Source organism: Phodopus roborovskii, unplaced genomic scaffold (assembly GCF_943737965.1).
Source record: "Phodopus roborovskii unplaced genomic scaffold, PHOROB, whole genome shotgun sequence".
Taxonomy (NCBI): Eukaryota; Metazoa; Chordata; class Mammalia; order Rodentia; family Cricetidae; genus Phodopus; species Phodopus roborovskii.
In genome coordinates, this window is record NW_026126575.1 from 6,528,525 (window position 1) to 6,555,472 (window position 26,948).

The 26,948-nt window shown below is 40.6% G+C and overlaps 1 protein-coding gene across 19 annotated transcripts in view; it reads right to left on the minus strand.

Annotated features, from left to right (window-relative positions):
* The window catches only part of Magi1 (membrane associated guanylate kinase, WW and PDZ domain containing 1), a 576,610-nt gene that overhangs the window by 102,084 nt on the left and 447,578 nt on the right, over positions 1 to 26,948 (minus strand). For all 19 annotated transcript variants that reach the window (XM_051203415.1, XM_051203414.1, XM_051203411.1 and 16 more), the window contains 2 exons: positions 23,135 to 23,254; positions 4,452 to 4,658 (listed from right to left, as the gene is read on the minus strand). In XM_051203415.1, coding sequence (XP_051059372.1) covers positions 4,452 to 4,658; positions 23,135 to 23,254 — 327 coding nt within the window. The remainder of the gene's footprint in view (positions 1 to 4,451; positions 4,659 to 23,134; positions 23,255 to 26,948) is intronic.

Consider the following 26,948-nt stretch of genomic DNA (forward strand, 5'->3'; position numbering starts at 1 on the left):
CAACTACATAGCAGCCATGGCATAAGATGTAAAGAAAGGTATATAAGATAAAGATAAAAGCCAAGAGACAAAAGATAAACAGGACAATTTAAGAAAAGCTGGCTAGAAACAAGCTAAAATCAAGTTGGGCATTCATCAGTAAGATAAGCCTCTGTGATTTATTTGGGAGCCGGGTGGCAGTCCCCGCAAAGAGCTAAAGAGTAAAGTATAAGGAAAAACCCCAACAGTTTAAAACTTATATCTAAGAGTAAAGATTAACAGAAATGTAGAAAAACAAAAAAGGAAATCAAACAAAAACAGAAGGATCATTTTTAAATTAACAGATATCAATATGAACTGAGTAATTAGCAAGAATGTAGAGTGACTCCATAGGACTCAACACACACTCATTTCTGACATTGCTCTGGAAGTTTCACTTCTCATGTGCCCAAAAAAATCCCCAGATCCACCACCAAATACCATTAATTACTTGCTTGGTTCCTTGCTGCAAAAAAAAAAAAAAAAAAAAAAAAAAGGATTGAGATAAAATTTTAAAGGAACTTCTCTGTTTTTTTTTTTTTTGGGGGGGGGGTGTTTCTTTGGTTATCATAGAACTGATTCTGTAGACCAGACTGGCCTCAAACTCACAGAGATCCACCTGCCTCCAAGTACAAGGATGGATTAGGTGTGAGCCACCACTGCCTGCTTAAAGGGATTTGTTTAAAAGCACCACATTGAGGAAGACTTAGTTCATGCAAGAAACATGTTTTCAGACAGTTCTCTAAAGAATGGGTAGAGATAACCTAAGGTAGCATGTGAGATGTTTAAAGTCTTAATTTTATGTGGGTGTTTATTCCCAACTAGGATTTGAACTCAGGTCCTCAATCTTGAGCAGTAAACACTCTTACTGACCCATCTCTCCATTTAACACCTTAGGTTGCCTAAATAGCTGTGTACCTTGGCCAACAGTATATTCTACCATCATTAAGTACACAAAAGAAAATTTGCCTTCAGTGGCTGCTCTTAGCACTGTAATTCAGGGACCATTTGTAGAGAGCTGTCCACTACCTAGTGTTCAACCATCAATCCTCTGGTTAGTACCCGCTCATTTTGAGTGTCCACTATCATCACAGAAAGAAGGCACAGGCTATCTATGCCCTCAGGATGCATGTGGTCATTTTCCCCGTTTCCTGCTATTGACACTGAATGTTACAAAGGCATGATTATGGGATATAATTTCTTCAAATGATCCAAGCAATGGACTGAAGCAATATAATATTACTTTTAAATATTCTGGGGAGTATCATTTTTAATGGGCACACAGTACTTCTACATTTGGATATAACTGTCACAACTTTAGCAAAGCCAGTCTAAAGCAGAGCTAAGACCTCATTATACCACTGTTGTCCAAGAAGCTGTTAGTTCAGAGTAGCTAGTGGACTGCAACTTAAAAGAGGTATGCAGTGCAAAATGCTTTGAAGCAACTCTTTCTACACATGTATCACAGTAGTGCTAATTATTTGAAAGCAAGAGTTTGTGCATGACAGCACATCAGTGTTCTGATAAGTATTCATTCAACATATTACTTACATAGACACATCAAGCTACTCCTCCCTCCTTTCCCCTCTCCTTTTCCTTTCTAATTTCTTTCTCCACCACACCCCACTCCCATCCCCAGATGCAGGTGCCTGGAATCAGGCCCAAACTTGCACACTGGGCATGTGTTGTATCACTAAACTATTCTCCTAGCATAGGGCATACCCTTGTAGTACATGCTATTTGCCTTTTTGGTATTAAGGTGGGAACTTAAAGTGCACATCCATGATCATTTGGCTTCCTGTTTTGTGTATTAACTAATAATGAGACTGTACTAATGATGGTTTGGGAACATATGCTGTACTTAGATGCTAGAATTTCAACTGGGGGTGATAAAGAAATCAGAGATCCAGCTTCTACAAATAGAAACATAGTAGTTAAAAAACAAAAAACCCACCAATTGCTGCAGCTACTACCATGAATTGGTCTTGCTTTCTACCAAGAAACCTCTTTAACATGTATGTAGAAGACAGGTAAAGGAACATGAAACCCCAAGTGACTATTCCCAGGAACAAATCTTGAACGCCACTCCTGGGACACATTCGAGGGATACTCTTGGAGTCTACTCTTAGGACATAGTACTGTGGTCTACCGAAGACCACTCCTGGAGGTCTTGAGAGACTATACCTGTAGTCTACTCCTAAAGACTAACCTACCCTTGAGGTCTATTCCTGGAGCCAACTCGTGAGGTTTATTCTTGGGAACTTATGTTGGGAACCACTACTGGGGTCTGGTAGTACAAACTCCTGGGACCTAACTCTGGGACCCACTCCAGAGGTCAACTCCAGGAGTCTAATCTTGGGAAATACTCCTGTGGTCTACCGAAAATCACTCCTAGAGTCCAATTATGGGGTGAAATTGTGTTTATGAGGTAACAAATAAAGCTTGCCTGAAGTTCAGAGTGCAAAGCTAACCACACTAGTCAGCCATACAGGCCAGACAGTGGTGGCACATGCTGTAGTCACACTGAGGACAGGATCGTCCCAGCCTTGGTATAGGTAAGAACTCTAGTGGTTGGTTGGCTGCTTTGCTATCTTGATTTTCAGCTTGAATCCCAATATCTGTCTCTGGGTTTTTATTATTTGTGCTACATACTTGAGGAGACTATTCCTGGGGTTACTCCTAAGGACTATTCCGGGGGCCTGCTCCTGAGGTCTACTTTCTGTATCTACTACCAGCCTCTACTCCTCAGGACCACTCCTGGAGTCTACTTCCTATGCTGGCAGAGCTGCTTCACTGGGTCTGGCCTGCTAGATCTTCTTTGGGGAACCTCCTCTTTGCTGTGAGTTAGATCATGATTTGCTATTTTTATCTCCTGAACTACCAAGATATTAAAGTATTAGATATTTTAAAAAGAAATGGTAACACTTGTGCATGATCTGTTTTCATTTTGGAGAAGACCACGATCAACACACAAAATATCCCCAAGGAATGAAATCAGTGGAATTTAATAAAAGTGTGCATAAGAATGGCAAATATCTTCTAGATATTGCAAATAAAGGTCAGCCACTGTCTATTCCAATCGAAATGGAAAAAAATGGAAATTTTCATAGAATAAAATTCTTAGAGAAAGTTAGAAGTGGTCTAATACAGCCATTTTACACACAAATGGGGCTATGCACGTTGTCTGTAAAAAGAAAACCACTACAAGTCAAGCCACAACACCTAAGCACTCTTCTTTGCTCAATATTTCTTGCACAAAGGTTGAGCTACACTATTGTTGATAATAAAATTATCAAAACATTCTATTACCACCTCTTAGGATTCTGAATTGAATGTCTGGCAAAACCTCTGAGATGAACAAAAGAATATATATGATGTTCAACAGTAACAACTTTCCCCTGAATATCCTATTATGTTTTGGTGACTGTGGTGGGAGGTATGCATATAGGCAATCTTTTCACTGACTGTGGCTAGGTCTAACTAGATAATGACAAAAGTCTGGTGATACAGAAAGAAAAGGATCTAATATGCTGGAAATGGATAAAATATCCAGAGCTACAATTCTGAGACAGTAAAGAAAAATATAAATATAGGAAAAATGAAAGAAACAAGATGGACTTGTAAGGCATATAACAATTAGCAACTCTATATATGCTATAGGCCGTGTGTTTGATGTGGTATAAATATGAACTATATAGCTATTTATATAGTTATTATATTTTGAACTATATCATGCAGATCAAACCCACATACTGTGAAAAATATGCTCATTAACCAAGATTACAAACCCCAGCCTCTGGGTCTTATATTGCCCAGAGGCCTTGTCCTTAAGCAGCCCTTTATAATATGTACCAAATTTCAGTAACCCATGCTATGTAATGCAGCATGCACATGCATTATAGAACCTTAATATTTAGTTTCCCATCACTTCCCCTGGAGGATATACAGTGAAATTTGTACAAGTTAACTGAATACCTGATATGGTTCCATTATATCTTTACTTAGGTGAGAAGAGGATGCTGGCAGCTCACCAATATATCCTCAAATGACATGAGCCTGATAAGACCAATTTTCATGTTTCAATTCATACTAAGCAACCATGATCATGTCTCATGATCCCCCTCCAATGATAACTGAAAATAATCAAGCAACAAAGTAAGGAATTTTTTAAACATGTTATAGTATTTTGAAGAGAAAGAAACCAGGTTGAGACTGCAGACATTTAGTCCTATGCATTAAAACTGGTTTGGGTGAAGTTAACACTCATAGGAACAAACACGATATGTAGATCAAGGAAAAGATACCCTCTTCTCCCAGGACCCTGTGGTTAGAGTCTGAATCGTGACAACCTGAACAGTGGTTGGAACCTTTCAGTAAAGACTCCAGTTACCAATCTGGCATATCCATTCAGAGGGAACACAATCTACTCTTACCTGTAAAGCTACTGTTCATTTCAGGAACATCATCTTCCTCCTCATTCTCCGTGTGGACTATGCCAGCATTTTGCATATCATTGTAGGACTTTGTTCGCTTAGGGGTCGACTGCTTGGAGCCAGACTGAAGGCTGTGCAAGGCATCCGTCGGGATCACTTTCCCACTGACTGGCTGGCTGGGAGGTTTGGGTGTCCCATAATAGTTTCCTAGGTGATGGAGAGACACATTTGCATGTTTCAAAATGAAGACTTTTCTTTTTTCCTCAGACCCAAGAATTCACATCCAAATCTCTTAGAGCATTAAAAAAACGAAGCTGGAAAGCTCAAACATTGCTGTGTTTCATTTCTAGAATGGGTTATCAAAGATGTCTTTTCTATCTAGCTAGTTATGGGGTTGCAGAAGGGAAAAGGAAAGCCATGTGGTTTTGATGCAAAGAAGCTAAAGTGAAAACAAAGGTGGCTGTGCTGAATACAGGCGCTCCACTGTCATTACATTTGAATTTCAATTGGTCTTCGCTTCATATAGGCAACGGCATGAGGCTGAGTCCCATTAGGAATGAGTCTCACAGAAGATAAAATTCATTACTGCCAAGATCCTCCCAGGGCTCAAAGGTCGGGGTCTCTGTCTCTCTTTAAGAGGGAACCGGGCACTTCTGTGAAAGAAGGGCAGTGAGCACCACGTGGCACCTCTTAAACTGAATGGCAGGGTTGACTACAGGGGTTATGCCAGGTGGGAACAAATTCTTGCCAAGTTTCAACAGAAAACCTGTTTCGCTGGTGCCCCCTGGGGGAAAGCCCTCTTCCTTTGCTTCTAGCCATCTTCAATTCCCCATGTTTGGTATGGGTCTCACTAACATCGCTACGCAATTACCAATGATACATGAAGTGAACACTTTTTTTTTTTTTTTTTTTTTTTTTGAGACAGGGTTTCTCTGTGTAACAGTCTTGGCTGTCCCGGAACTTGCTTTGTAGACCAACCAGGCTGGCCTCAAATTCACAGAGATCCACCTGCCTCTTTCTGTTGAGTGCTGGCATCAAAGGCATGCACCACTACTGCCTGGCAAAGTGGATACTTTCATATTTAGAAATGTGTATTCTATTTTCATTTGTATGTTTGTCTCATTTGTATGTGTACACACACACACACACACCAAAAAAAAAAAAAAAAGTATGTGTACTTTTATACATGTGTGCATGTACCATCTACAAACCTGAATGGTCACCTTTAGGTGTCATTCTTTAGATACCATCCACATTCATTTTTGAGGCAGAGTCTCCCCTTGCCTTGAAGTTTGCTGATTCAGCTAGACTAGCTGACCAGTGAGGTCCTATCCATCGATTTCCTTTTCCCCAGCACTGAGATTACAAGCACATCCTATTACACCCTACTCTTTTATGTGGGTTCTGAAGTTAAACAAGGTTAAACTCAGGTCTTTATACCCTCACAACTAACACATTACCAACTATGTGGAAAGCATACTTGATAACCAGTAGGGTAGGTGCACTGACCAAGAGTGTGCCTCCACCAGGATTTCCCTTTGACCTATCCCTTTCTATTTCTTTCAATGGAGCACCCGCATCCCTGTGGTGTGGTTGTATTGGGGGTGGGGGGTGGGGGAATGGAAGCCAAGGCTAGGCTGGTCATTGCCTCTGCTTCTTGGGCCATGAACTGCCACTCTGTTTATGCTTGCTGGGATTCCACCCAGAGCTCCAAGCACACTAGCTAACCTCTATGGCAACTATGCTATTTGTCTAGCCTCACAATTAAGTTTTTTTGTTTTTGTTTTTTTTTTTAAAAGAAAGGAAGATGTAATACTAATTTAGAAGAGACTCTTTAAAAATTAAAAAGAAAGTTGTGTATGTGTATGTCTACATGTGTGTGCTGTGCTTGTGTGGATACCCATGGAAGCCAGAGAGAGCATGGGAATCCCTGGACCTGGAGTTATAGATGGTTGTGATCTGCCCAATATGGGTCCTGAGAACCAAATTCTGGTCCTCTAGAAGAGCAGCAAGCGCTCTCAATAACTGAGTCAACTTTCCAACCCTAATATTTGTTTCTTTAAATTGTGGTTTGAATCAACACTTTTATGAGCACACTTAAAACCATTTTCTTTTGAGATAACAATCCATGCCATCAGTGAACTCTGAACATATAGGCAAAAAATGTAGGAGCAGGGACTGAAGCCACCGCTCAGCAGTTACGAGCACTTGATGCTCCTACAGAGAACTTGAGCTCAGTTCCCAGCACCCATATAGGGGCTTACAACCATTGGACCTTCAGTTCTAAGGCATCTGACACCTCCTACTGGCCTCTCTGAGCACAGGCATACATGTGGTACACATAAGTACATGTATACAAAACAATCATACACATGAATAATAAATAAACCTTAATTAAAAAAAGACCCAGGGGGCATAGGGCATCATCATGAAACATTGAAGACCCCAACTGTCAGTCTTGAGTAAGTTCATATTGTAGGCTTTGGTTAAGACTTCAGCTCTCACACAGAAAGTGATCTATCAGTCTCTTACAAAGAAAGAAAGAAAAAAAAAATCTTACAGATTCCCAACTTATAGGCCAAGAATTTGGGAGAAAAAGGCTTGGAGGAAGGCATTCTGTAGTGGTGTGAGGGGCTAACCCTCACACAAGGAATAGCTAGAAATATGTAAGAAAGAAACATACTTCCATTTCGTCTTTCACCTCTACAAGGTCATGCAAAAACTATCGAATCTCTTCTTTAAAGGAGTGCCTAGGACAAGCACTACAACTTTTTCACTAACCTGAGGAGTGTTTGTGAGGTTTAGGAAAGTAAGACTGTTGACTTAAAAATAAATCTCCACAGTGAATCAATCAAAAAACAGAAATAAAGTACAACAGAATTTTATTTTAATTCCTCCCACCACTAATATATCAAAAGACCACACTCATTTTAGAATTAGATGTTGAATGAAGGTTGAGAGCTACAAGTCAGAACCTACTGAAAAGGGGAAGTAAAGGATGGGACTCTATGCTCTTAATTTCCTAGTTATCGTTGCTCAGTTTGGTGACATTTAATCATCATTCAAGAAAAAAGTACTACAGACTTGTCTATGGGAAATCTAATCTGAAGGAAACATTTTCTCAATTGAAATTCCTCTTCTCAAGTAACTCTAGTTGGTGTCAAGATGACAAAGCCCAAACACAACCCCCAAGACAATGCCCCAACACACTCAGGGAACCAAGGCTTTATGCAGATAATGTCACCCCTGTCTTTCCTATTGGTTTTGCCACATAAGCACTTTGGAAGAAAACTCAGGTCAGCACCTTAAGGTGTTTGTGATGCAAAAGCCTATGTAGATGCAGAGGCATAGGCAGAGTGATGAAAGAATGAAGAAAAACATAAAATTCCCAAAAATTCTTAGAGTCTATTAGTTGGCCTTTGAATGCTCCTTGTGGATGCATCCATCTGGACCCAGAACTTTGGGTCAGCAAGTACATAATGTTGTAGAGTGTCCTTCCCAAGTAACCTCAGGCAAGAGGGTCATTACAGAGTCTCACAATTAATCCAGGACTGTATCGCCTGTATCTAGTATCTTGGAGTCTAAGATCCAAACTGTGTCTTCCATTAAAAACTCCACTTTATCAAGAATTTCCAGTGTGATAATTAAGTAGGCAAAGCAAGCCAAGGTAGAAGCACAAAGCTTACAGAGAACATGCAGCATGTACAAGAGACCCTGTGTGAAGGACATAAATAATATGAGGCACTGGAAATGATTAAAACATTAATTAAGGTTATTGCTTGGCAGGCTGAATCATTTCTATGAGTTCTGAACCTGGCTGTCCCGCAGACTCCATGTTACCCAACAGACACTTCCTGAGGTGCCCGGGCTTCAGCCCAAGTGGGAATGTGTTCTTCTTCCTCTCTGCTATTTTCAGAACAGGTTTTACAATAAAAGTCAACAGGAGTGGTGGGAAGGGAGGTAAGGGAAGGCAGGGGAAGAGGAAGGCAAGGCTGGCCTTAATTAACAAGCACAATCTATGGCCATGACCAAAGCCAAAGAAAATACTTTCTAACTCACACTTATAAATTAATGAGGGCTGCAAATCAATTTTTAAAAGCTTTATAAAACATTTAGGGAAGACTGTACTATCCCTGGATTTTCAGCAAGAATGAATCAAATCTGTGCATCTTCTCAACTTACACAAAGTTATAATTTCATTTATATCCTTGGAGAGAATCTTTATTCTAAGTACTAAGCTATGCACTAGCAGTAAGATGTAAAGCTATACATCTTTTTACATAGTGAATATCTGTTCTGAAACTGTAATGGGCAAACAGTCTAGGAACATTAATTACAGACACTGATCCCATAGGTCAGGGTGGGCCTGATAGTTAAGATTCCAACCAGTATACAGGAGATTCTGCAGCACCCCAGGGTCGCCATGAACAGACAGTGAAAACCATTCCCCATTTTGTGGGAGAGGAACACAGCGGGCTCTTGTAGGGTGCCAACACTAGTGCAGCATAAATTAGAAATCCCTTTCCTGTCCTCTTAGATGCTAAGCATTTAAAAACAACCAAGAGCCCAGAATGGTAGTGACACTACCTGAGGGAAGTACAGATGACATGTTTCCAGTGAGGACAGTATCAACCCAAGTGGACAAAGATCCCTTCTCCTTTTGGAGGGAGTGTTTATAAAATCTTCACTCTCCTGCATAACACAGACATTTGTACAATTCCTAAACATCCAGCTCATCTGGTTTTGCCTAGGCCTTAGTGTTCAGAGGACTTTGGCCCTTCCCATTCTCCAAGATGGTCTACAACTACCTTTCACATGCTCTCTCCCTCTGACTCCACAGGGTTCTATTCAGTAGCCCCTCAGAGCAGGCCCCTCATCACCTAATGGCTCTTGTATCCACTCTTCCCTTTGTCCCTCAACCTTGGTACTGTTTGTTCTCAGGACATTATCTCTGACACCACAGGCTGGATCAAAGCTGTACTCAGACCTGCTGTGTTAACAGGGAGATGCTATCCCTTTTTAACATCTCGATTTGGCATCAGTTCTCACGTCTGGGTTATAAATTCTGTACAGCATTAGCCACCTCTGTCTCTGTGCACGTCTGCATTCCCCGAGGGCTGCCACAGTCTATAAGGTACATAGTGTCACTCAGTAATACTTTGCAGAACATATAAAGGAACAAGTAGTGATGGCACACATAAATCCCAGCCTAGGATCGTCCCAGATACCAGTCCTGTGGATCAGGTGTTTTAATGACATGACTCATGGCATTTCTTTCTACTCCACTAGTTACCCCTGAATAACATATACCTATACTATTTTGCCATTTATGTGTTCAACACATTATGCTATTCTGAAAACTCCCATCACGTTCTCTCTACTATTCCTTTTCCCATGTACCCCACCCTGTAGATGTATATTTATATATAAAAAGGATAATAAACCAATGTCCTATAATTAGACGTTCCTCTGTACCCATGACTTTAAGTATGAGGCCAAAGAAAAGACAAGCTAGTATTTATAGTTATCCTGCAGCAAAAAGAACCAGTAGTCTCATTTTCAGTCAAAGGAGATGAGAGTCACATAATTCGTAAATGACGAAGGGTATTAAAATGTAGATGTGCTTGTGCCTAACAGAAATCTCTAAGGATCTCTGAGAAATGAAATTAAATAAAATCTTCCCAGCTCCAGCCTCACCATCTTCCGATTCAGAGAAAAGCCAACGACAGCGCAGGTTTCATTTGGTTACTTTCATTATCAACACAGAACATTCCACAGCAGAGTTTGCCAACAGAGCTTATCACAACAGACGGCTCCCAGAGCCAGCCAAAGAACAGGACTCCAGACGGTCTTATTTTCCTCAATGACAAACATGAACTCTCTTCACCCCACTTTATATCCCTGTCCCCCTAAAGTATACTGTTGGCAGCTGCTTTTCTGAAGATCTTCTAGGAAGCAAAACAATCCCATTATTGAACACGGACATCCCCTTTCTAATTAGCATGCAGAAATATGCAACCCATAACTCCAGTTTCAAAGGTCACCCTGGCACTGCACTTCTAGGCTGAAGGAAACCTTTGCAATGATCAAAGTGTATAATCAGTCTCTTCTACCCAGAGGCATTTGTAAAACAGGCATGTTCCCGACCAGTCCCACTGAATAGTCCATCCCTTGTAAACTCTCTCCCAGGGAAGTCTCAAGGGTGGGTACTAAAGCAACAACCAGGATTGTAGAGTTAAAATGTCAGCAGGAAAAACAAAAAACAAACAAACAAAACAACAGGGATGGTTCAGTTGCTTTATTTCAAGTACTGTATCAAATAAATTAGCTCAATTAGAAAGCTGGGCCAAAGAGTTTATTTTTATTTTCTCTGATAGCTTGTCTGTCCAGAAAAAGGACAGGGAGCTGGTTTGAGCTGGTTCAAGATGTAAAGCAGATCACTGACACACTCCACTAGCAACTTGTATGCCTTGGGTCTGCTGAGAGCATGTGCAGCTGTCAACAGTCCTTGCCCACTCCTTAAACCTGGCCCAATTATAGCATTTCTTTCCTTCTTTTTTGAGACAGGGTTCACTATATAGGGTAATCTATCCAGGGTAATCTAAAAATCATGCTCCCCTCCCCCGCCTCCTTCTCTTTGGCTTCCACAGCCACCTATTGTTATTATTTTAGCAAATACTAGCAATATAGATCTAGATAAAGAAGACAAGAGGCTTGGAGAATTACTGTCACTTATCTCTTCTTTCCTTCTGATAATGAACAATATCAGCAAATTCAGCTCTTTGGTTAAACAAATACCTCTAGATTCAATCAACTGGTTACTACTACCATCACCCATGTGATTCACAGCTAAGCATAACACCAACTACCAGATAAAATGCATAGCAGGACATTCTGTGGTGTGTGTGTGTGTGTGTGTGTGTGTGTGTACGTGTGTCTGTACATGTGTGTACAGTGAGTTCTGGAGCAAGCCTGCTATGGCCCATGCATGTGCAATTCTGTGGGAGTATACGTTGGTCCTTGCCTTCCACCTTATTTTGAAACAGGGTCTCTAGTGTATTCTTCATTGTATACTCCAGGCTAGCTAGCCCATGAGCTACCAATGGGTCTCTCATCTTTGTCTCCCATCTCATAGTGAGAGTAGACACATGCACTACAGTGTTCAAATTTTTTTGTTTTGTTTTGTTTGAAACAGGGCTTCTCTATAGCTTTTGGAGGCTGTCCTGGAACTTGCTCAATAGACTAGTCTGGCCTTGAACTCACAGAGATCCACCTGTCTCTACCTCCCTAGTGCTGTGATTAAAGGTGTGCACCATCACCGCCTCACTCCGTGTCCAGGTTTTATATGGATTTGTGCTTTAAGCTTTCCAAGGATTCTGAGGATCCAAATTCAGCTCAAAGCATATTTGCTGTACAAAGTTGTTAAGTGAGGAGAGAGAGTTTCTTCTGTAGGACTTTATTTCTCCTTGAATATTTTTGTTTATTAAAAAATGACTCTGAAATAAATATAGTGGCTAGTAACTGTGGTTAATTAGAAAGTTTAACTTTTAAAAAATTATCAGTTGCCTTTTATTTTTAATATTTAGTGTGCATGTGTACATAAGAGAGGGAGGTGGGGTGTATGTGTCCAAAAGTATCAGAGGTATCAGATCTCCTTGGAACTGGTGTTATAAGCAATTGTTAGCTGCATGATGAGAACTTAATTCGGGTCCTCTCTGTAAGGATTCAGGCATTACGCTGGTCTGCCCCTGTCACCTGGCAGAAGGCATTCAGGCAGTACTGTGGTCAGCCCAGGGTTCCAAGAGTACTAGTCTGCAGGCGGGTATAAAGGACCCCTTTAAAAGACCCCTGCCCACTTACACTCTCTTTTGCTTTCTCTCTCCTGCTTTGGGTTGGCCACCAGCGACTCCCCTCTTCTTGTCTCTCCCCCTCTCTCTCCCCCCTCCTCTTCTGTTCCCAGTGCCTCTATGTCTCTTCCTTTCTCCCTCACTCTTTCCCTCACTCCCCTTTCTAAATAAACTCCTCCTTTAAGCTCTATCTGCCTGGCGTGTTATTCCCTCCCACCTCGGTCACCCTCACCGGCTATGCAACCTGCTATGCTCTCCCATGTGGTCCCTTACCTTGGGGTCCCACTGACCTGGGGCCCTCACTCAGGACCACCCTCCATCCCCCTTCTCCAGCCTTTTATTCTTATAACTGTAACTAAAGAAAACTCTCCAAGAATAGTAATTACTCTTAAGCACTGAGCTATCTGTATAGTCCCAATGAATGAATCCAAGGTAGTTGCAATAGCATGCATAAACCCAAGCCAGAACAAGTCCAAGAATGGCAAGGGGAGTTGAGCAAATGACCCCAACTATGAGCCTGCTGACATTTATTAGCTGAGAGAGGGAGAGTCTCCTCTTAGCCCTAGGTTAAGTTGACCACTCTTTAGTGGAAGACCACACATCCAAGACTATTTGGGCAGCACAAATTGATCTTGAAGGATTTGGGGTCAGGGAGGAGATTCACAAAAGTGTGTGGTAGAGAGGGTGGGTTTAATCTGAGAAGAGTTGGGGGAGGGGAGTGAGAATGATTAAAATACATTGTAAGAAATTCTGAAAGAAGTGATAAAAAAGAAAAAACCCACAAAACCTCAAATGTTCACCATTTAGAACACTTGCAGTTCTTGCAGAGGACTGGAGTTCAGTTCCTAGCATCATAACCACCTGTAACTTCAGCCCCAGGGGATTTGATAGCTTAATTGTTCCTGACTCCATGGGCACCTGTACACTCTCTCCCTCCCTCCCTCCCTCCCTCCCTTCCTCACTCCTTCCTTTCCTCCCCCCCCCTCTCTCTCTCTCTCTCACACACACACACACACACTTTAAAAAGCAAAAAGTAAATCTAGAAAAATGCAACCGTCCACTCTGAAGATCCTCAGCAGGTTAATGGTTACCATATGTATGGCTGAAAATACACTGAGTGGTACACTGAGCAAAACTCTCCATGGACTGCACTGGTTTGGGGAAGCTGAGACTGGCTGCTTCCTTTCCCACCCACAAGCCATCATTCTAACTTTCTGTGTACTGAACACAGTCAGGATGCTTTCAGGTCATGCTTTGGGTACTGATGACTGGGTTCCATTGCTATCTCTAAGCAGTTCACCCAACCATTCACAGGCCGACCTCTTACAGCTGCTTCCTCTACCAGCCAGGGACAGCACCTGCTACAGACTTGTGTGGCATGCTGCAGAATGCCCTTTGAGAATACATTTTACTTAGTTTGTTGTTGTTGTTGTTGTTGTTGTTGTTTTGGTATTTCAAGATAGGGTTTCTCTGTGTTGCCATCCCAGCTGTCCTGGAACTCCCTCTGTGTAGACCAGGCTGAACTCAAATTCACAGAGCTCCGCCTACCTCTCTGCCTACTGAGTGTTGGGATTAAAGGTGTGTGCCACCATGTCCCTGTCTCCTGAGTGTCCTGAGTGTTGGGATTAAAGGTGTGTGCCACCACACCCCTGTTTTACTTTTTTCCCCCCATTAGAAACTGAGAGGTTCTAATCCACAATCAGATAGTTCACTCCCCACATTGGGAAAGGGGGGAGATGCATGCCACGGTGGATCGATCTGTTCATGTCGTGTGGCTAAGAAGCAGAGAGAAAGAAGCCGACATGTTCTCAACATTCCCCTCAAGAGCATGTTCATGCAACTTCCCCAAAGCCTTCTAACTACATGGACTCCATCGTTTCACATTTCTAGCACTTTCCATCAGTACCATGGACTAGGAAACAAGCCTTTGATGCTCTTAAGAACACTAATTTGAACAAAAGCAATCAAGTAAAGTTATTTTTAATGACACATTTAAAGAATACCCTGTGTAGTTTGGTTTGTTTGTAAGCAGAGGAGCTGTTTGAGCTCACAGGGTCAGAGTCCTCAGTTCACAGCATGGTAGATCAGATGGTAAAGAGAGGGAGATTAGGAACACTCTGTGTTGTAATACCAGACTCTTGCTTTTAGAGGACAAAAGAAATTCCAGATGGCAAATAAAATAAAAATTTTTTAAAATGTGGGTGGAACCTGGGAAGTAAGCCACTGGTTTACTGGAAGGACATGGGAATACACTGTGTAGCAAATGTATATAAGTTGTATATGTATGCAAGAGCTAACCCTGACTGGGAGTGTACCTGTGCAGGCAATCCGCTAAGCCCTTTGCAGTCACTTTCTCATTTAGTCTAACTCAAATGGAAACACTGTAATTACCATGGGAAAAATGGAGACTGGGAAGAAAATGACTTGCCAGAGGGGACACAGCTCCACAGCACAGGGCTGAGTCAGATTCAAGAGGTTTTAGCTTGCTCCTAAGTGTTTGCCATCAGACACAGCCACTGTTGAGGAATGATCCAGGGGCAGCAGGTGAGAGACAGGCCTCTGGGGAATCTAGTAGTATCAAATGGCAGTATCTGGCATTTAATAAAAAATTCCATTTGCTCTCAGCTTGTGAAAGTCAAACTCTAGTTAGCCCTAAAAAGTTAAGAGCCTTCTTGTATGGGTGTGAAATTAAACTAGTAAAAGGTCAAACACTGGAGAGCAAGCACAGAAAAATGAATAAGAAATAGAAAGGATTGCTTTGGTATATTAGAAAATTTCAATTCTAACATAACCAACCAGCATTCATCGAAACACACTTGAGGACAACCAGATAGTTTTTGAAAACCATTTACTTCCTTTCTGCTGGGCCAGGAAGTCAGTGCAGCACTAACAGGCTACCTGTCACAGCCAGGATATCCTTGGGGGTTGGGAAAGGCTGATGGATCTGAGCTGAGTGTGTCTCCTATCTATTGCCTCAAACCCTCCATGAAGACCTTACTTAATTATTCCATTGAGCCCAGGATCCCATCTGAAACTTCAGTGACAGTAATGGCACCCTTGCTGCACTGATGACAATAAACATCTGAATAAACGAAGTTGAGTTTTCTTTTTCCATAGTAAACTCCTGTCTGAATTCTAAGTTTTTCCTTTTACTACAATTCACCTAGCTGTGACTATACAAATGCAAATATATAGGATGTACATTTTGGGACCAAGGTCCCTCCCTCCCAGATTGAAAGAATAGCTGGTTTCTGGTGAGGACAATTCACTGTCTTCTAAGCAAAGGGGTTGCAATTGCTTTCCAACAATCACCAAATTATTAAATAGAGTCACACAGACAAGAAGTCCTTTGTGTCTCTCTCCCTCAGCATCTTTCTACTCTTCATTGCATTCTCAGACCTCAACTATTGAGCCCAGAAGTCACCCAGACATATTCTTTTCCAGTAGACTAGGTCAAACATAATTAAGAATCCCCCAAAGCAGTATTGTTTCCTTGTCATTATCTACAACTACTGGTATTTACAATCTTTCAGCCTGCTCTTTCACAGTGATCCCTGAGCCTTCTATTTAGGGCCTTATTTTCTGTACCTTAACCAGGCATAGATGTCTGTATTAATTGCCATCTACTACAAACAGGAGTTTCTCTAACGGGGGTTGAGAGATGCATTACTCTAAGGGCCATAGAGAGCTGATTTAACACTATGTCCATTTAGTAAAATAATAACAGTAGGTTTTCTCCTAGGGCCTATAATCATCTAGTTACCGGTTCTTTGCATAGATGAAGGTGCCAGATATGGATTCCATCTTATGAGTGGAACTTAAATGCACTCAGAAAGTGGTTGGTTATTCCTATGATGTTCATGCCTCTACTGCACCAGTGGGCATGTCTTGCCAGGCCAGTTGTTACTTTAGCTACCAGAGTTTGGGTAAGACCAATGATTACTTTCCTCCCCTGGTAGCAAGACACCTCCCAGAACAGTGAAAGCTACCCAGAAAGGATGAAGCTTTCAGGTGATTACTAGCTTGATATTTTTCCACATTCTTTGACTCAAGTATACAGTATCTCCAACAATACAGTCTCAACATCAAGTTCTAGAGGGGAAGCAATAGCATTGGCTACAGCATGCAATGTTTAGGAGTCTATGTGACCTAACTACCCAACAATTTCAAAAATAGATAACCCATTCTTGGCACTACGCTTTTTATTTGTTAGCCTATGGTGTCTAGTAGGGGTGCTGTTACCTAGTCATAGGGTAACTCCACTGTAACTCTTTTTATATATACTTTAGGAAGCTTCTATAGTGGTAGATATCCATGACTTTTTCTGGAAGAATATTAGTGTTATTTATCTCTCTCCAAGTTCCTCCTCTACCCTGTCCTACTATACCCAACCCCATGTTAATGCCTCCTCTTTCATTATTATTCTTTTATCCTTCATAGAACTGAGTTTGAACTCCCTTCCTTTGAAATCTCTTTTCACCATCCCTTATTTATCTCCTGACATTTATGGATACTGCAAACTGTATTCAAAGCTAACATCCACAAATGAGAGAAGGCATGGGATGTTTCTTTCTGGGTCTGGATTACTACACTCAGTATGATTGTTTCCAACTCTACTTAATAGTGAATTTTATAATTTCATTTTTCTTAATGGCAAAGCAATATTTCTTTGTGTATATATACACCATGTGTTCATTACTTATTCATCTTGTTATAACTTTGGTAGACCATATATTTTTATCAGCCATTTCGTTTGGAAATACAAATGTTTAAAGTATATCCATGATTCTCTGAATTTCTTCAGTATGGTTTGTGATGTCTTCAATCTCATCACCAATTTTATTAATTTGGATTCTGTTTCTCCCTTTTGGTTAATATGGCTAGCAAACTGCCAACCTTATTAATTTTTTTCAAAGAACCAACTTTTGGTTTTATTCTTTGTATTGTTTTGCTTTTTTTTATTTCCTGTTCTCATCTCATTAATTTCCGTCCTGAGTTTGATTATTTTTTTTGTCTTATTTTGCTTTTTACTACTGGGATAAGAGACTATCAAAATCAACTTGAGGAGGAAAGAGTTTAGTTTATATTACAGCTTAAAGTCCATCATGAAGGAAAAGTCAGGGCAAGTGCTAAAGGCCACAACCTTGAGGCAGAAACTGAAGCCAGACCACAGAGGGACACTCTTTCCTGGCTTGCTCTCTATGGCTTGGTCAGTTGGTTTGATTACACAACACAGGACAACCTGGCCAGAGGTGGCACTGCCCACACACATAAGGTGTGGCCCAATCACATGGATCATTAATAAAAAAAATGCCCCCAAAGGCTTACCTACAAGCCAATCTGATGGGGACATTTTCTCAGGTGAAGTTTCCTCTTTCCAAATGACCCTAGCTTGTATCAAGTTGACAAAAAAAAAAAAAAAAAAAAGAACAAAATACAAAAAAAAAAAAAAAAAAAAAAAAAAAAACAAACCAGCACACTCTTTTTGTTTATTGCTTTTGGGTTTTGCTTGTTTTGGATTTTACAAGGTCTTCCAGGGCAACATAGTTATTAGTTTGATATTTCTCACTTTTTTTTTTTTGGATACAGGTACATAGTACTATAAGCTTTCCTCAGGATTGCCTTCACTATATCTCACAGACTTTGGTATGCTGTATTTTCATCTTCATCCATTTCCTTCTTGATTACTTGCTTGACCTATCATTCAGCAGTGCACTGTTTAGTTTCCATGAGTCGGTGTACTTTCTGTGGTTTCTACTGCTGCTTTGTTCATTGTTCTCTGGTCACACAGAGTGCAGTGTGTGATTTCACTTGCTCTAGATTTGTTAAGACTTTCCTCAAGTCCTAATATGTGGTCTATTGTGAGAAATTTCCAAAGTATATTCTTTAGTTTGGGTGGAATGCTCTATGGATAATCTGTTATGTTTATTTGATTTTGTTGTTCTTTAACTCTGCAGTTTCTCAGTATAGGCTGCCCTTCACATCCACCCGCAGTCTCAATGGCTTGTCTCCTGGTAAGTGTGCTATTGAAACAATCCATTATCACCATGTTGGAATCAATCTGTAGCATTAGACCTAATAATTTTTCTTTTTAATGAAATTGAGTGCTCTTGTATTTGGTGCATATATGGTTAAACTGTAATACTCTACTAGTGGATTACTACTTCGATGAAGTATTCTTCCTTATCTCTTCTAAGTAGTTTTTGTTTGAAATCTGTTGTTGCAGATATCAGACTGACTATTCCACTTGTTTCTAATTTCATATCTTTTTCCATTACCTCACCCTAAGGTGGGGTGTGTTCCTGGAGGCACCAAAAAAGGATATATCCCATTTTCTAATCTGTTAGTCTGTGTGTATTTGGTAGGAAGTTGAGACCATTAAGAATTATTGAGAAGGGCAGGAGAGATTGATCAGCAGTCAAGAGCACTGTCCATTCTTCCAAAGGACTCAGGTTCAATTCCCAGAGCCTATATGGCAGCTCACCACTGTATATAATTCCAGTTCCAAGGGATCTGACACCTTTACACAGATGCACATAAAAATAAAAATAAATTATTAAAAAGAGAATTATTGAGCAATATGCACTAATTCCTATTACTCTGTGGTATTTTATTAAAATCTTTTAATTAAATGTTTTATTCAAATTAAATTAAGTTTGATTAAGTTTATTTCCTAGACCTTCTTGGGCATGTTTAACTGTCTCTTTACATCTCTATAGAACTGGCTTAGTGGTCATAAACTACTTAAATATGTTTTAATCAGGAAAACTTTCCTTTCTCCTTTGGTAGAAAAGATAATTTTGCTGGGTATAGTACTCTGGCCTAGTATCTGAGGTCTTTTATAACTTGTCTAACTGCTTCAGGTTTTCACAGTCTCCTCTGAAATATCACCTCCTCCTCTACTTCTGTATCCTTTCTTTGTTCTGTAAATTTACTGTATTGACTATTACGTGGAAAGTTTCTTTCTGGTTGTGTCTATTTGTGGTTGTGTATGCCTCTTGGATTTTGACAGACATCTCCTTCCTTAGATTAGGGAAGTTTTCTTCTTTGATTTTGTTGACAATATTTTCTGTCTTTGAGCCTCTTCCCTTTGTTTCTTCTATCCCTGGGTACTTTATGGTTTTATAGCATCCCATGACTCTTTGTTGTTGTTTTTATTTGACAATCTTTTGACTAAGTGATTCAACTCTTTTGGATTGTCTGAAGACCTTATGTCCTCACTTAGTAATTAGTTGTTGCATACAATCAAGTGTCATAGACCTGAAAATATACAATGACTAAGTGTAGTGGCACATACCTGGTCTACAGAGTGAGTTTCAGGATAGCCAGAGGACACTGTCCTCCAAACCCTCCCCCTCAAAAAAAAAAAAAAAAAAAAAAGAAGGAGGAGGAGATTCTTACAGCCAGCTCTCAATAGTCTGTTTAGGATTAGCTGTTAGGCAGCAGGAGTGGGTGGAATTGACAGGGTGAGCATGGGGTCCCCCTGTCTAGAGTGGGATCTGAGGGCCAACACAAGACACATGATTCTCGGGCAGGGGAGGGGGTTAGATGGAGCTATAGTGCAGCTTAGGGATAGGATGTGTAGTACTCCAGGTAGAGTTGGTCATGGGAATGTAGGGCCGCTTCCTGAAGAGTGCCACATGGGCATGAATGGATTTAGCAGCCTGAGTCTGGAGTCCCTACCTGGAAAGAGGGCTAGGCGATGGACACAGTCTTCAGGCAGGTTGGGGTGGATGCAGGTCAATAGTAATCTTCCCATTTACCTTTTGTTTTAATCTTAATGTTTAAAAAAAATTTTATGATTATCTAATATATATTTCAAGAGTTTGTAGAGATCCATAACATAATCATGAATAAATCAGCAATTTAACCTAGTAAATTGTATCATCTTATGGTATTCTATCTCAAATAACAACATAACAAAGAACAATCAAGCTATATGACATTGTTTTCTGAAAATGTAACATTTTAAAGACATATAAATGGTCAACAAGTACCTAAAAATACCTCAATGTCATCAACAAAACAAAATCAACAATATAACAAGATATTGTTTCACTCCAGGCAGAGTAGCTATTACCAAACGGACCAAAAGTAGCACACAGCAAACCTGCAGAGGAAGGGGAATTCTTGAACAATGAATGTAAGTTGTACATCACACAGCATAGAAATTCCTTAAAAATACAGAAACGGAAGTAGCTCATGATCCAGGTGTGTGTGTGTGTGTGTGTGTGTGTGTGTGTGTGTGTGTTTGTGTGTATCTATGAAGAGAAAACAGGAGTCAGCATGTAAAACACATCAGCACTCCCATGTTTATCACTGTTCACATGGTTCTGGCATGACATCAACCTGAGTGTTGATCAACAGATGAATATATAAAGAAAATATAATTTATATACACAATGGATTATTATTCACCCACAAAAAGTCATAAAAACTGGGGCTAAGAACGTAGCTCAGGTGATAAAGTGCTTGCCTGGTATGCCAGAAGCCTTAGGTTCATTCTCCAGCACCTCATAAAATGGAAGTGGCTGGGGTACATGAGCTCCTCCTTGTTCAAGTCAGCTGATTCTATGTGTTTCTCCTCTCCCCTCCTCTTCTCCCCTTCTCTTTCTCTTAACTCCCTCTCTCCTCCCTCCATGCTCCCAATTTGCTTGGGAGATCATGTCCCTTTCCCCATCTCCAGGGAAAATCAGCACAGCACTGACCCAGATCCCCTGAATGTGGGTGTCAGTTAGGAGGATTGGGCAGTCTATATGCCCTCTAGTAATGGATCAGTATTTATCCCTAGTATACGAATGGACTTTTGGAGCCCATTCCACATAGAGGGATATTCCCTCAGCCTAGATATATGGGGAGGGCCTAGGCCTGCTCCAAATGATATGACAGACTTTGAAGACTCCCCATGGAAGCCTCACCTTCCCTGGGGAGCAGAAAAAGGATGGGATGGAGTTTGGTGGGGGTGTTAGGGGAGGATGGGAGGGAGAGGGAATTGGGATTGACATGTAAAACAACCTTGTTTCAAATTTAAATTTAAAAAGGAAAAACTAAACAAACAAATAAACAAACAGAAGTGACATTGAAAGTTATCTCTGCCCTGGAGAGCTGGAGGCAGAAGGACACCAAGTTGAAGGTCATCTTTAGTTATATTCAGAGTATCATGCCAGCCTGAACTACATGAGACGCTCCTCAAAAATAAAAATAAAAACCTATCATTGGCGTCAACACACTGCAACATGAACATGGAGGACATTAGGCTAGTTGAATACATCAGACACAGAAAGACAAATTCCTCATATTTTTATGTGTGTGTGCAAGACACAACAGCTCTGTAACAGAAGGAGAGACGAGAGGGGAATAGTAGCAACTACAGGCTGGGACGAGGGGAAGAAACAGAGAAGATGGTTAGCAGTAACATGGATGCAATTAACTAAGATGAAGAATTTCCTATTTTCTATAACATAATAGAGTAACTATATTTTAAAACAGCCAGTAGCAAGGATTCTGAATATCCCTAACAGGAATGATCAGTGTTAAATGATGAGTATCACTTGCAGCCTGCCTTATAGTGAACTCATGACTTTCTATTTCAGCATCCCAGCCCTGGGATTCCAAGTGTCTGTCAAGTGTCCTGATCCTGATCTGATCCTTGAATACATATGGAATATCAGACCTGAACGTCAATTGAAAAAGAAAACATTGCTGGGCAGTGGTGGCTCATGCCTTTAATCCCAGCACCCAGGAGGCAGAGCAAGGGGGATCTCTGGGAGTTCCAGGCCAGCCTGGTCTACCAAGCAAGTTCTAGGACAGGCTCCAAAGCTACAGAGAAACCCCATTTCAAAACAACCACAACAAACAAACAAACAAACAAACAAAACATTTATAAATCACCTATGAGAAATCCACTCTTCGAGAACTAGCTAGATAAATTATAATACAATCCTCAAACAGGTAAGGAACTGTAACTTTCCCCCTGTTTGGTTTTGACATAAAAATTTCATTTGTAGAAACTCACATTATAGCTACAGATAATGTCCATGTTATGAAATATAGTAGTGTTCTGAAATAACAAAAATAACAAATATTTTTAAATAAAGTAAATCTTCAAAAATTAAAAATAACCCAAAATCTTTACCCAAAGAGAGAAAACTAAATAAATCATGAGAGAGAAAACTAAATAAATCATGATACATTCATCTGAAGTGATCTGAGAAAGGCAAACAGAAAGGTCTCTATTACTGAATGGCAAGGATCTATTAAGATACAAGACACAGAAGAACAAGGCACCAAAAGAATGTAATGCACAGTCCTCTGAGTACAATACAAGGAAATATGAACACACACAGAGGTATATACACACATGCATGCATGAAAATACTTGAATGGACTTCAAAGAACAATCAGAAGCTCTGGTCATCATCAGTCATCACACATCAAGTCAGACAGGAAACAGTTTGGCATAGGAAGGTGATACTCACTGATGTTTCTTTATAAACAATGTAAATACACTTCCAGGTAAATCTAACTAGTGGTAAAAATAAAATTTCATTTCTTCAAGATAGCAAAAATATAAGGTCACACTGTGATGACCTTCAATCCAGTGAAGCAGTCCTTGTGTTCACATCAAAACACAGAAATGTATGTCCTTAAGTTCACAAAGGTAATGAAGAGAAACTATTTGCAAACCCTTTAAGGCTTTCCATATCTTGTAAGTGTGAAGCACATTAAGGTAGACTAATCTCTTCTTACTTCTTTAGACTCCCCATAGTCTAAACACTCTGCCTGAACCATTCATTGCAAGCACATTGGATGCCATAGGGCAGCAGGCCAGCTCACCTTCATAGGTGCCGACTTCCAACAGTGTCCCGCTCTGCTCAAGGTCCAAGAACTCTTTCACAGTCAGAAAGCTGTAATCCACGCCAGGCACTTCTCCTTCTCTGGGAGATCGGGTTGTGCCTGCAGAAGAAAATACAAAGGTCCAGGATGCCATCAGTCCATTAGAACAGGGAGTTCCAACCTGAGTAACTAAACAAACCTGCTCAGTGAGCTAGCCTGCCTAGAACTCAAACAGGGGCCCAGGAAAAGCACCATCCTACTAGAACATCACCCCCAATTCTTCCCTCCTTCCCTCCAGCAGGGGAAAGAGGAAACAGGTAATACAGAGACAGTTTTAGCATTTTTTTCTTAACGTACCAAGCAAATGAAAACTTAAATAGTATAACACACAGTCAATGTTCAAGATTACCAGTTTTTAAGACTCCAATAAATGCTACAAAGTTATCTACCCTAAGTTCAGAGCCTAAAGGGTTTGCATTGTTGTAACGGGCCTTGAAATCCTTATTCACAATACATCTAGCCAATTCCAGGGTAATAAGCCTTTGAAGAAAATGATACCCCTGTAGAAATGTGACTGCTCAATCCGTGCTTGGACATCTCCCTGGGATAAAAACACCATTTTTCCCCAGGTAATTATTATGCTCAATAAAATGTGGATACCCATGAGCTCTGAGGACAGATAAAGGACATTGTGTATGAAATGAAAACACCCCTGGAATTAATCTGTTTACACTCTTAACAGGTAATCAATGTATCCATTTCTCTTAGGAAATGACATGGGCCACAGAGAGAGCATTGAAGACATTCTGCCCAGGCTCTGAAGTGTAAAACTATCTATCACACTTCAGCACAGTGTCAACCAAAGAGGAGAAACAAGGTGAATGCAGTACAGATATACACCAAAAGAGACAAAAAAAAGATGCAGTCATAGAGTATGCATTGGAAACCTGTGATTAATGTTATGGGAAATAAAACCAGAACAATGCAATATGAGTTCTGATCCTATATAAACCTTACAAGCCTACAACTAGGGGGTGGGACTCAGAGCGGAGTTCACAAGGCATGGTGGTGATTTAACATTTTCCAGTATAATAAGCAGGGTTTTGTCTTCTTCCCAGAACTCTCTCCTTATAATTGTAAAACAATTAAACAAACAACTGTATGTGAGCATCAATTCTCATACCCTCAATGCTATGTAGCATTCAGTCTGACCCCATACCCATATAAAACAGCGTCAGCATACATACCCTGTGTAGCTATAGCCTTTCAGGTCAAAACCCTCAAGAATTACTGCATAATTTGCTCAGCATGAATCCACTTTTCTGAACACCCAAAATTTAAAATATCCTAAATCCAAATGTCTTAGAAGATAGCTTCAAATTTTTCCCAGAATGGTAGTTTCTCACACCCACTACATGGCTTTGGGCAAAGCTATTGGTGCCATCCAGCAATTCCTCTATTCTTTGTTGTTTGTTCCCCCTTCTGGTCCTGCATGGATAAAGGGATAGTGTGTGATCAATCTTTAAACTTCTATCCCAGTTATGACAGGTTAGGATCATTGGTAATATTTGCTCCATGCCCAGAAATGCAAAACAAGCATCAGACGCCCGCACACAGTTAACACTGGAGAAAACATAGAGCAACATTTACCACAGGAGGGCAGAAGTCTGGATGGGAAGGGCAAATTCATGGTCTGGCTCTACTCACAGTCTCAGGCATGTTTCTTAGTTTCTATGACTTAACAGTGTCCTCTTTGTCAGACAGTTAACAATGGTACTTTTACACCACAGGCTTGCTGAACAAGTCTGCTGAGGTAATACTTGAAGTCAGTATGTTGTTAGAATTAAATGAGTTTATAGAGTCTTATATTTCCAATCCTACTCTAACAATTTGCAGTTATACAAATATGTGTACATGTATGCATGCATGTAATGAATGCCATGGTTTGTCCCAATTATTTAATAAGCATTTTCTGAGGTCCCAATGCATGCCAAGTGATGCTGAAAGCACAGAGCAAACATTGGTAAATGAGGCAAAGTTCATAAGAAAACGTGAGACAAAAAGTAGATATGTATGTAGACATGCACAGAACATAATTTTGGGTTAAAATAATGTATTTTAGTGCCATGAAGCCCAAAGGGCTGGAAAGTGGAGTAAGGAGGCACCTACACAAGTCAGGGCATAACTGGTTGTATTCCAGTCACAGGGGATCAACGCTCTCTTCTGATCTCCATATGCATTTCATGCATAGACCTATGCAGGCAAACCACCAATATACATACATAAAAATGAAAACTGAGCAAGGGGAGGAGTAAATAAGCTCATCACATCATACTAAAGTTGGAATTCTCAGGGTCAAAACCTGGGCTTATAAGACCCAACAAACTAGCCTGATTAACCTTCCTCTGTATGCAAATACAAGAGACATTTGCAGGCAAACCACCAATATACATACATAAAAATGAAAACTGAGCAAGGGGAGGAGTAAATAAACTCATCACATCATACTAATGTTGGAATTCTCAGGGTCAAAACCTGGGCTTAGAAGACCCAACCAACTTGTCTGATTAATCTTTCTCTGTATGCCAATACAAGAAACAAGCAGTTAAGAAAAACAGAGAAAGCTGGCACTCCAATGTACCTTCACTGGGAAGAAGAATGCGTAAAGAAGTCTGATAACGCACTAATCCATCTTCAGGGTGCTGCCATGAAGTTTAAGTTTACAGGGAGTGAAGAGGTTTGTATAACTAAGCAGTTCCCGTCAAGGTGTGATTACAGCCATCACTGGCCCAGGCTGCCTCCCAAAGTGAGTAGCTGAGTAATCAGGACTATGTGGAATTTTGCAGGGAGGTAAGTTCCTCCTTTGGCTGGCACTTTGTAGGATGCCTTTCCTTCCCCCACCATGAGGTTTCGGGGAAAAATGTAGTTTTGTCCAGGTGTGTGTGTGTGTGTGTGGGGGTGGGCATTGTTTTCAATAGTCTAATAATACAAGAGTCTCCTTTAAATATCCTCTCCTGACAAGGTTAAAACTACTGTGCCTGAGTTTTAAAGACAAACATAAAGTAACTTGCTGGTGGATTAGATATGCTATGAAAGATAGATCAATGAAGACTTTAAAAAAGTTTTTAACATGGACACGAGGGTGATGCCATTTATAACAGCTGAAATCATTGCAAGGGGGAGGGCCAAAAGGATCACCTTGGTCATGTTAAATTTGAGATTAGACACTTTGATGCAGAGAGCCTAAGGAACAGTGGCCTTGTAAATCTGACAGTCAAGCTGAGATGGAGAAATTAGCTACCCATTATCATCGAGTCAGGGGCATCTTAAAGTAAAATATTGAGAAAGAAGTCTGAGGAGACTGTGAAAGAAAAGAAGCTGAGAGGCAATGGCTGGACAAGAACACCTTCTACGTTCTGTGCTATGAAGATTCTGGAAGACAGCTGAGTAGGCGTCAGGGAGGAAGAAGTAAAGGTGTGAGGTCCCGAAGTCAAGGAAAAAGCTGCTTAGTCAGCAACTTGTAAGACATCAAGAGCGAATGTCATCCTGGGAAATCCCTTTGCGGGGCACAGATAGAACCTCTCTGGACATGCTGTGAGAAGACCCACCCAAAGTCTTTTCCTATGGCAAACTCCACACTCAGCTTCCCTCCTCAAATACCATCGGCCTAACCCACTCAAAAAGAAGATGAGAAAATAAAACCAAACAAAATATTCCTTGAGTCTTTAAAGTGTTCCTAGGCCAGAGAATGTTGTTTTTCCCTTTGCCTGATCTGGCTCATAATTTGCTCATTCTTTTTTACATGACATCACAT